Source organism: Miscanthus floridulus, chromosome 6 (assembly GCF_019320115.1).
Source record: "Miscanthus floridulus cultivar M001 chromosome 6, ASM1932011v1, whole genome shotgun sequence".
Taxonomy (NCBI): domain Eukaryota; kingdom Viridiplantae; phylum Streptophyta; class Magnoliopsida; order Poales; family Poaceae; genus Miscanthus; species Miscanthus floridulus.
Window position 1 is genome coordinate 128,247,650 of NC_089585.1, and position 11,087 is coordinate 128,258,736.

The window sequence follows — 11,087 nt, forward strand, 5'->3', positions numbered from 1 at the left end:
AAGATGACACCACACGAGAAAGGAAGGCACGTACCTAGGCGACACTGGGCAAACTATCAGCCACGATGGATAGCGCTGTCCGCAGTGACCGCTCCGCTAGCTGGCGGTACTGCTCGAAGGTATCCCAGTGCCCCCCTCAGCTGCATCCTCAAGGGCGAATAGAGGCTCCCCCTCAGGGTCATCCCGGCTCTGCCATAGGACACATGGGTGATCCCACCCACGAGGCTCGGGTCGTACCTGCATGAGGGCCAAGCTTCCCTCGATCGGGGTCAGAGTCGGCTGTTCCACGATGCCGGCCACCTCGGCATCGACCACCTCCCATGCCTAGGAAGTATCGTTGGAGGAGATCGGATAGACCTCCACCTCCCGGGTGCTCCCCCACAATAGCGGCAGGCCATGGACCAGGGGCGTCACCGAGGCCTTCGCCGCCTTCATCTCCACTTCCTGGGCCGATGGCTTCACCGCAATCATGTTGGCCTCGGTGGTCCTAGGGGCTTCAGCCTCTACCATCGTGGCCTCAGTGGTCCCGGGGGCTCCGGCCCCTGTCGCTGCAGCCTCGATGATCCTGGGTGCCCCGGCCTCCGTCGCCTCGGCCTTGGAGGCCCGGGAGGCCTTGACCTTGGAGGCCTCGGCAACTGAAGGCGCCTCAGCCCTATCTAACTCACGAGCCTTGGCCTCGCGGGGTGGAGACGCTCCCTCCCCCATCTATGTCGGGGTCGCCTCGGCAGCCCCTCCTTGGGCGACCGGCTCCTTTGGGTCGGCCCTCGCCGACACCGTGCCACGTTGTATGGTGGCTTTTGCCTTCGCCACCCAGTGGGCGGTGGAGCTAGGGCTCACCTTGAGCGCCTTAAGGGTCCCAAAGGTCCGCCTCCATGATAACAACGTTGTCGGCCATGAGTGTGGTGGAGAATTCGCCTACGGCGGTGAGTCTCTCTCTCTCCCTCTCTCTCTGCCTCGCCCGTCTCCCTTCTTCTTCCCGGTGCTCTCTGCTCTGGCGACGGCTCAAGGGCGGCAAAGGCTAATGCAGGCAAGGTAAAGAGGGGAGGGGCGAGGCTCGTCATGTATTTATGCAGGGAGAAGGCGAAACGGATGGGTGATGAAATTAGAAAAGTTTCCCTTAGATCCGGCACAGTTAATCTAGATCCGATTTTACCTCCCACGTGCCCACCTTTTCCTCATTAATCGCGTGAACAGTTATGTTCCACCCACTGACACAACGTCATGTCCAACCGCTACAGCGGCAGGCGCCGTTCCGCCTCCCCGAGAAAATTGCCTCAAAAGGCGCGCCTACCGTTGTCAAGCCAATGGGGGAGATATCCCCCACCCTATTCCTTTCAGACGAAGGAACTGGGCACTGAGCCCGTTACGGTCTAGAGGTTCGAAGGCTGGGCCCCTGAGGGTTTCGACAGCCGCCCCAGGGCAATAGAGTCAGGGACGACTATGGGCGAGCCCATACGGGGCCGAGACCCAAGCAAGCAAAATGCTTGGGACGCCCTAAGTTGTGTCCGAGACCGGCAGAGAGGTCTCCGAATGGGATCCCACCATAGGGAGGCATCGAGCCACCGGGGCCCAGCGAACGGCCCCGACACCTACTAGAGAAACCCTCTGGTACTCTTAGAGTGTGTCTCTGGACCGCTAGCCGACCCCTAGCGAATGGGGCATGGGCCTCCACTCAGACTTACCCGATAACAGCTCACCGAAAGTACCACCGCTCGCGCCCATCGAGGGTAGCATGGCATATTCCACCCCTCCTTCTGAACGAAAAGGAAGCGCGAGGGTCATATAAAAAGTCAGGGGAACCCTTGAAGGCCCTCTCGCTCTATGTAGAGGCTAAGGGGCTCTTCCTACAACCTTGCCGAGACCCAGTGACCCAGGCTCGCACTCGAGGGGGCTCAGCAAACAACCCCTCCTTCTGAACAAAAAGGTTGCATGAGGGTCGTACAAAAAGCCAGGGGAACCCCTGATGGCCCTCTCGCTCCGTGCAGATGCTAGGGGGCTCTTCCTGCAGATATGCCGAGACCTCGCGACCCAGGCTCGCACCCAAGGGGGCTCAGCAAACAAACCCTCACGCGTGAGGGGCGTACAAAAAGCCAGGGGAACTCCTGATCGCCCTCTCGCTCCACATAGAGGCTAGGGGGCTCTTCCTACAACTTTGCTGAGACCCAGTGACCCAAGTTCGCACTCGAGGGGGCTTGGCAAACAACCCCTCCATCCGAACGAAAAGGATGCGCGAGGGTCGAACAAAAAGCCAAGGGGACCCCTGGCCGCCCTCTCGCTCTGTGTGGAGGCTCGAGGGCTCCTCCTGCACCCAAGACGAAGACAAACGGCCCAAGCCTGCACTTGAAAATTCAGAAAAACGTGACAAAAGGGCATCGAGCCCGTTATGGTCCAAGGGTTCAAAGGCTGGGCCCCCGAGGGTTTCAACAGCCTCCCCAAGGCAACAGAGTTAGGGATGACTACGGGCGAGCCCATACGGAGCCGAGACCCAAGCAAGCGAAACGCTTGGGATGCCCTAAGTCATGTCTGAGACCGACAGGGAGGTCTCCGAATGGGATCCCACCGTAGGGAGGCACCGAGCCACCGGGGCCCAGTGAATAGCCCCGACACCCACTAGAGAAACCCTCTAGTACTCTTGGAGTGCGTCTCTAGACTGCTAGCCGACCCCTAGCGAACGGGGCATGGGCCTCCACTCGGACTTATCCGATAACAGCTCACTGGAAGTGTCACCGCTCGCGCCCATCGAGGGTAGCCTGGCATATTCCACCCCTCCTTCTGAGCGAAAAGGAAGCGCGAGGGTCACACAAAAAGTCAAGGGAACTCCTGATTGCCCTCTCGCTCCGTGCAGAGCCTCGAGGGCTCTTCCTGTGATCCTGCCGAGATCCCGTGACCCGAACTCACACTCGTGGGCTCAGCGAATACGATAAAATCCCTCGACTCAACATGGAAAAAAGACCCTGGAGGAATAACTCCACTCCCCTAGGGCCTCGGGGGCTACACCCGGTGGGTGCGCTCGCGCGCACCCACCAAGGCCTTGAAGTACGAAACACTATCCTGTTAGGAGCTACCGCAGGTCAAGCCTCGTCAAAACCTCAAGAAGAGCGCTCACGCTCTCCTTGAGGCTCGGGGGCTACTATCGGGTATCATAAAACGTGATACCCTGAGCATATACTAAAAATATTGCCTAGACCCCGTTTAAGACAAAGCCAAAAGGCAAACCGTTGGTTAACCCCTGGCCTTGTCCGAGCCCACCGGCTCTCCGCCTCGCTCGAGGCCTCGCACGGAAGGCCTCGACGGCCTGCCAAATCTCCGCCTCGCTCGAAGCCTTGCATGGGAGGCCTCGGATGGGGAACCAATTCTCCATCTCGCCCAAGGCCCCACGCATAAAGCCTCAGACGAGATGCCGATTCTCCATATCGCTTGAGGCCAGCTCGGCAACATCCCATCGCTTCCACCTTGACCAGTATCCCCGACCGAGCGTCACATCCCATTAATGCGCCAACCACTCCCGCGATATCAGCCGGACGACGGCTCGACACTGCGGAGCGACCGATGAGACGGGAGGTCGCATCAACGCCATACCATCTAGGACAGGACGGGGCAGGGGTTACCAGCCACTGTGCTCTGGTGTTGTGCCCACGATCAGCGCCCGCACTACACTGCGCCACCTAACCCCTGCCCCAGGAACAACACGGCATGGGGAGTCAAGTCTGGGTCCCCATAGCCTCGAAATCAGCGCATGGGACCAACTGCACCCCCCGAGCCTCGGTAATATACTTTAGGGTCTTGGCAACCTCGGTATTTGCGCCCACCGAGCCTCCTACGATGGCTCGGCCTCGGCACCAACTGAGTCTCGGCTTCTCACGCAGTCAACACACGGTGACCGACGCGTCGACCGCCACGCCCTGCTTCAAGCTAACACTGGAGCTCCCATGACGTATAAGGTCGGATGTGACCGGCGCATCGCCCTAGTACTTCAAGGATGGGACCACTCCGTCGACCACGCCACCACAGTAATAGGCTATAGGGCTCGGACATGCCACCTCCGTTCGCATGACACCGAATAGCTAGCGCATGTATCACCCATCTCCCACCCTTCAACTATAAAAGGGAGGGACCAGGGCCGTTTCTGGGGCGCGGACGTTTACGATTAGGCCAACGCCCACGCGGCAAACTCATGCATAAACACACGGACGAACACACGAGCTTCCACGCTGCTTGAGATCAGCGTCTCGAGCAACCCACGCCGCTCCACGCAGAGACCTGGGACTAGCTCCCTCTCTCGCCCCACTTGTAACCCCCTACTATGAGCATTTCGGTGCAAGGAATACAAGATCGAACTCTCAGACTAGACGTAGGGCACTCATTGCCCGAACTAGTATAAACCTTGTGTCTCTTTGCATCACCATCCGAGATTGGGCACACGCAGTACAAATTTACTAGTTGGTTGAGGGCCTGCCGGTCCGAAACACCAACACATAGAACATGAACTAGCACAGAATTTAGAGGTAGAGGGAGAGAGAGAGGGTATGGAGGTGCAAACCATCGACCGCCTTTATAGAAGACGAGCTGGCCATGGGGTTGCTTGTCTGTGGCGCGGTGAAGTCCAGTGGTGAAGGCGCGGTCGCGGTGGCGGTGGTGGCCGGTGGCGGAGCTTTCCATCGCTAGCAGCGCCCCCTCTCTAGATCGGCTAGGGTTAGGATGTCGGTGGGGTGTCTAGTGGCTCTGGTGAGCCTCATGCCTTGTGCCACGGCCCCCACTCCCTTTTTATGACGCTGTGCGACGAAGGTCCACCAACCATAGAGCGGTTGGGCGCCCCCGATCAAGGCGCGAATCCAATGGCCCAATTAACCACGGTGGAGATCAATCCAACACACTTTAGTTAATTCGAGTAACGCACTAGCAATGACTATCATCGATGAACCATAAACATTGATCAATATTCAGTGAGTGCCTCGATCCAGATCAATCTTGTCCATTTGAGCAATGAAATAGCAGCAAAGAATCATATGATTTCGCGCATCGGCGCATAGCCCTGCCGAGCCACCGCCATCACCTTTCGAACCCGTCCGCCGCCGTCTGCGACAGCAGCCGTCCACCTCCGCCGCCGACCGCATCCACTAGATACCAACGCCACGGCCGGAATGCAGCGCGGCGAAGGAGTCGCCGCCGTCACCACTGTCTGCCTGGTCCGCCGACGCCGTCTGCCTGCACTACGAGACCATCGCCAGAGCAGCGATGTGGCGCAGGAACCACCTCGGTGGCTGGTGCTGCCTCCGTCTGCCCTCTCGACAAGAAATGATGGGAGATCGAGAGATACAGAGGAGAACAGAGAGTGGGGAAGGCTAGCCTTGGGTTGGACACCAGAGCAAAACTCATATACAAATATGAATACAAATAGTGTGATGTATTGATATAGAACATATGAGGTGACTGGTAGATAAACCTGAGTCATAAGTTACGCCTTGTTTAGTTCCACTCCAAATTCCCAAAAAGTGTTATAGTACCTATCACATCGAATATTTGCGGTCCGTGCATGGAGCATTAAATGTAACGAAAAAAAACTAATTACACAGTTTGGTGGGAAATTACGAGACGAACGTTTTGAGCCTAATTAGTCCATGATTGAACACTAATTACAAAATAAAAACGAAAGTGCTACAGTAGCCCTAAATTCCAACTTCCTGAAACTAAACACGCGCTATTCAGATGACCATATATAGCAAAGTGTACGTTCTGTTGTAATTGTAACGCATGAACACACTTTGCCAGTAATAAATAAATAAAGGATCGCGCAAACGTCAAACATGATAGAGGCGCATGTCCACGCCGCTAATCATGAGCCCGTCTTCTTTACCGCGATACGTAAACTGGTCCTGCCTTTGCGCAAAGACGCAGTAAAAACACCAGAAAAATGCGGCCGACGCACATGCGAGCTGTCCAAATGCCACCGGTAAACCGGGTGCCCTGGACCCACCGCCTCCACCGGCGGGCCCCCGGTCCATCAGCGTCCCAGCTTATCTGAGACAGAACGAAAGCTCTCGCGATTTGGCCATTTAAAGGGGCCTCCAAGGTCCAAGCACATGGCCACTCTGGAAATGAGCACTATTGTACTGGCCTTTGCTGTTGCTTGTTGGAGTCAAAGGGCTTGCATTGCATGAGACATGGGACTATGGGAGCTAGGTCTTCAGTCTTCTACGGTTCTGCTTGCCTTGCTCTTGCAACTGCTGCACAGGAACCCATGTTCTTTCGCCTTCTTTTATTTTGCAACAGCTGTTCCGGCCCCGCCTTTTGTCACTTTGGCACTTTTTTTCCCCCTTTGCATGCTGTCGTTTGAGGAACACGATGACAGCCTTGGAAGGAGCGGCGGCGCCTCTGGATGTTCCATCCACGCTTAGTTTATGCCCATCATTAGCAGCACAAGCTCCGCCTTTTTCTGCTTGTTCCTGCAGCCTTGTCATTTTGCTGCTTGTTTTCTGAAGGCACCCCCAGGTACCCGTGGCGTAATCCTCTCTATGCAAAGGAGACTGAAACATGTTTTCCTTTCTAATCTAAAATAATGCTTTCCCTAATGCAAAGGAGACTGAAACATGTCTTCCTTTCTAATGCTTTCCCTAATGAGACGTGAAGTGCTGCTGTCAGTAAGCAGGGTATGGCAGGCAGACAGTTTCATCCCAAGTGCAGTCATCAGAACATGATCAAAGTATAGTTTCTGTGAGCCCATGACACGGCCATTATTATCTCTTCTCTGCAACTGGTTCTGAGGACATCCCACGTCCCCTTGTTGCTGGAAATGGTGGGACTTGGGAGCAGGCAGATCCTGATATCCATGGACAGCAGACAGCAGACAGCGTTCCATTAACAGGGGAAAGGACACCGAGAGAAAGAGGAACATGCAGAGTAACATGGATTGAATAATGATGCGAAAGTACTCCTAAATTTAACATATCAACGAGAATCCAAGAGATGCAATGTACACACACATCTACAGAGGAGCAGACATTCTCCAGCCTTTCCTTCCCACATTTTCGCCTCCGCTGCCCTCATCAACAACCATCCTGTCACAATGTCATTATACTTCTCCCATCTACTATCACAAAAACAAGCTCACTTTGGTTTAACCAAACAAAATGTAGAACGTGCACCAAAACCAGCAAAACCCAATAAATTGACGAACCAAACCAAAAGGTTTCTCCTCTATTCTATCATGCTGAGATGAACTGTGGTAGATCGTTTAACTGTAGGACCCAGGCAGCTAGCAGCAACCTCACACTCACTCGCTGGTGCTCTTGACCTTTGATCGGTAAAGGAGCTTCTTCTTCTTGGATGCAGGGTTGTTCACAGTTAGCACAAGTTTGCCAGGCTCGCCTACCTTGAAGCTTCCCTTCATGATCGGTTCCTCGTTAGCGGGCACCTTCCTTGTTTTCTGTACAATGACAGTGTACCCACCCTCAGCATCAGGGGTGAACTCAGCACCATAGCTCACCTCCCAACCGAGCACCCGGAGTTCCCATACAATTGTGGAGTTCTGCAAAGATTGCACATTGTACACAATAATTAGTAACAATAATCTAGAGCAAGGTCCATGAGAAGTGAATTAGGATGTTTAGCAAGGACCACCTCGGTAACAGGGATCTCAATGGTTTCTTTTGACGATGGTTTGATAGTGAGCTCAGTGACAGTGTCGGAGGTGGTGAACTCAGGATCGTCCTCCTTGAAGAGGCCTCCAAATTGGACAGGAACTTGCTCCGGTGCGATGTATCTGAAGTTTGATAGATAAGATCAACAAGACATTATGAACATAATGCTTGAAATCTAAGTAAGGAAAGCAAGCGTAAAATTTTCTGTGCCAAACCTGAATAGAGTCTCTGCTGACTTGGCTGGGCTCGCAAAAACGAACTTGCTCTTGGTGCGCTGTGTGAGGAACGGGCTCATCATCGTGTTGGCAGCGAGATACCACCATGGCACATTGATGAACACCTGTACAAGATGAACCAAACAAATTTACAGTTACATTCCACATCTGAAGATGCTTCTGAAGATGTAATCAACATCAAGTTGTTCGCTCTTCGGATCAGTAACAATAAACAAAACAACAGCACACTAGTTGCCCGAGCCTGATCATGTGAAAAAATTAACTAAGGGAAAAGATCCCAACCTGCACTATGATTAACACAAAGCGCACACACCCAAAGACAACCGTCAACTCAAACCAGCCGGATGAGAGTAAAAAAGTCCATGACACCATAAAGGTCCAACCTTTAGCACTGCACCCAATGAATAAGCTTTGGCCCAATCATTCACTCCCAACGTTAAACTACAATCGCGCTAAATTGGAATCTTTCAGACTACCGAACTAAAATTTTCGAATCACTATGGCAATGTTGAATCATAATCATGCAGCTATAAAATTCCAAATCAACAATTCAACTGACGATGAGAACCGAACCGCTACCTTCTTGGCAATGAACTCGGGGTAGTTGTCCTGGAGCAGCGTGACAGCCTGGCGGGTGACGGTGCGGTGCTTGCCGAGCATGGGCGGCGAGTTCTTGAGGTCGGTAACCTGAACCACGGAGCAGATGCCGCTGGGCGAGAAATCCAGCTTCGACAGGATGCCGCGCTCCAGCAGCTGGATGCGCCACTTGAGGAAGCGCTCCCTCTTCTCATCGTCGCCGAAGGCCTTCTCGTATAGATCCTTGTCCTGGAACTCGCCGTAGACGTTGTAGCACACGGGGTGGCCCTCGCGGCCGGCGCCGCGATAGAACACCACGTTCTCCAGCTCCGGCAGGCCGAGGTCGGTGTCGAGGAGCGAGGTGATGCCGAAGCGCTTGCGCCACAGCACCGCGGACTTGAGCATCGCCATGGCCTCCTTCACCTTGAACTCCCGCGCTCGTAGGAACTTGAGCAGAACCGTGTCCGTGCGCTCGTCGTCGCCCACCAGCGGCACGCCCCAGATCAGCACAGGCTCGGGCGCGGCCGCCTCAGTCTCGGCCACCGCCTCCAGCGCCGCTGCCTCCTCCGAGGTGGCGGCGGGGGCGGACACGGTTTCCTCGATTGCTTCCACCGCCTTGGTGGCGGTCTCCTCCTCAGCGACCACGACGGTCTTCTCCTGCGGCTCGGGCTCGGAAGGCTTTGCTTCCTCAGCCACTGTCTCAGCCTTGGTCTCCTCGGCCGGCGGCACCTCCGTCTTGACCTCCTCAACCGGGGCATCCGCAGCCACCTCGGCCTTGGGCTCCTCCGCCGCAGCTGAGGCCTCGGCCTTGGGCTCTTCTTTGGCCGGCTCCTCGGTCTTGGCTTCCTCCGTCTTCGTCTCCTCGGCCTTGGGTTCCTCCTTGGCCTTCGGCGGCGGCGGCGGGGGAGGCAGGTTGAACTCACCGGCGGCGAGGGCGGCAGCGATCAGCTGCTTGAACTCGTCGAGCGCCTTCTTCTCCGGGTCGGGCAGGTCCTCCACCAGGTTGCTCTCCTCCTTGAACGAGCCGTTCCCCTCCCCCGCGTCATCGGCGGTGACCGCCGCCTCATCAGCTTTCTTCTCCGCCTCGGCCTCGGCTTCGGCTTCCGCCGCCGCAGGCACCTCCGCCTCCGCCGGCGCCGCTTCGGTCACGACCACCTCGGCCGCGGCGGGCGCGGCGGCGGCGGCGGCGGCCTCTGGCTGCGTTTCCTCTGCCATCTCTCCCAACGCTTTGAAAGCTGCGCGCTGCAGAGAGAGAGAGAGAGAGAGAGAGAGAGAGAGAGTGAGGGGGAGAGAGAGATTGTTGTGTTATGCCGGGGATTAGGGTTTGGGGGATGGGAGGAGAGATATAGGGAGCTTGGGAGGAGCTGAGCTGTCAGAGTGAGGCCAGCTTTGCTGCGCGCTTTGCGGTGGCTGGCTGGCTGGAAGAGAACCAAAACCAGAGCAGCTGAAGCGGGCAGGGGGGCGGAGGAAGGCGGAAATGCTGCCGGGGTACAATTCGATGCGGAAACTCATGGTCACAACAAAAATTGAAATGATAGAACTTGCAAGATGTACACTTTTTTTTTTATTTCTGGTTCTGGTTACGAAACCTTTTCTTACAATGCTTCTAGGGTCATTTGCCGCTATAAATTTCAACAAAAAGACTACAAGAAATTCGTAGAAAGATTTTTTATAGTAAAGAATAAATTGTACGAGGTTTAGTGATGCTTCTTGTGCAAAAGTTTGCAGTATCTTCTCTCCTCTGTGGCGCCGGAATTGGGGTGGCAGAAATCTATGTACTCCGTCATTCCACAAAAGATATAATTTTTATTTTAAAAGAGTCAATGATCTAAAGTTTAGTAAAATTTATAAAAAAAAAACTTATATTTATAATACAATATACTACTCCCTTTATTCCAAATTACTCCATCCATCTCAAATTATAAGTCATTCCAATAATTTTGGAGAGTGTAAGGATCTCAAGTTTGACCAAATTCATATGATAAGATAATAATATTATCGGGTACCTTAGAACGGTATACCCAGAGTGAACACCAAAGGAGTCACTAAAGTCCCATCAAAAAATAAAGCTAGAAGGTAAGCCGTGGGCCCCTCACCTGCCACGTCCAAGCCCACCAGGCCCTCCGCCTCGCCTTGAGCCTCACGCAGGAGGTCTCGGCGTCCTGACGCAATCTCCGCCTCACGCGAGGCTCTCCACGGGAGGCCTCGGCAGGGAACACGATCTCCGCCTCGCGCGAGACTCTCCACGGAAGGCCTCGGCAGGGGGTGCATTCTCCGTATCGCGCGAGGCCTCTCGCGGAAGGCCTCGGCAAGGAGTCCGATCTTCGTCTCGCGCGAGGCCTCATTCTCCGTGTCGTTCAAGGCCGGTTCGTCCGCAGCCCGTCGCCCCCCTCCTCGACCGACCCACCCGACAGCGCGTCATGTCTCATTAATACTTCAACCACTCCCGCAATCTCAGCCGGACGATGGCTCGACGCCACAGAATGGCCGACGGGACCCAAGGTCGCATCAGCGCCATACCGGCTGGGACAGGGCACGGCGGGGATTACCGGCCACTGTGTTCTGACGCTGTGCCCACGATCAGCGCCCACACTACACTGTGTCCCACGATCCCCGCCTCGAAAACAACATCGCACGG

General features: G+C 55.1%; 1 protein-coding gene across 1 annotated transcript; it reads right to left on the bottom strand.

Moving 5' to 3' along the window:
- Window positions 1–6,324: 6,324 nt before the first annotated feature.
- On the bottom strand, window positions 6,325–9,876 carry LOC136459559 (patellin-3-like). Its single transcript, XM_066459401.1, has 4 exons — window positions 8,453–9,876; window positions 7,853–7,977; window positions 7,618–7,759; window positions 6,325–7,525 (listed from the first exon to the last, which is right to left on the bottom strand). The coding sequence occupies exons 1-4, from the start codon at window positions 9,662–9,664 to the stop codon at window positions 7,271–7,273; spliced, it is 1,734 nt and encodes a 577-aa protein (XP_066315498.1). The 5' UTR covers window positions 9,665–9,876; the 3' UTR covers window positions 6,325–7,270.
- Between the last annotated feature and the right edge of the window lie 1,211 nt (window positions 9,877–11,087).

What these genes read in the sequence shown, in the direction of transcription:
- LOC136459559 (XM_066459401.1), bottom strand. Translation starts at nt 9,664, where the DNA reads ATGGCAGAGGAAACGCAGCCAGAGGCCGCCGCCGCCGCCGCCGCGCCC. An exon ending in CCGAGTTCATTGCCAAGAAG is followed by an intron (nt 7,978 to 8,452) that starts GTAGCGGTTCGG and finishes CATCTTGTACAG; the next exon opens with GTGTTCATCAATGTGCCATG. An exon ending in TCAGCAGAGACTCTATTCAG is followed by an intron (nt 7,760 to 7,852) that starts GTTTGGCACAGA and finishes ATCAAACTTCAG; the next exon opens with ATACATCGCACCGGAGCAAG.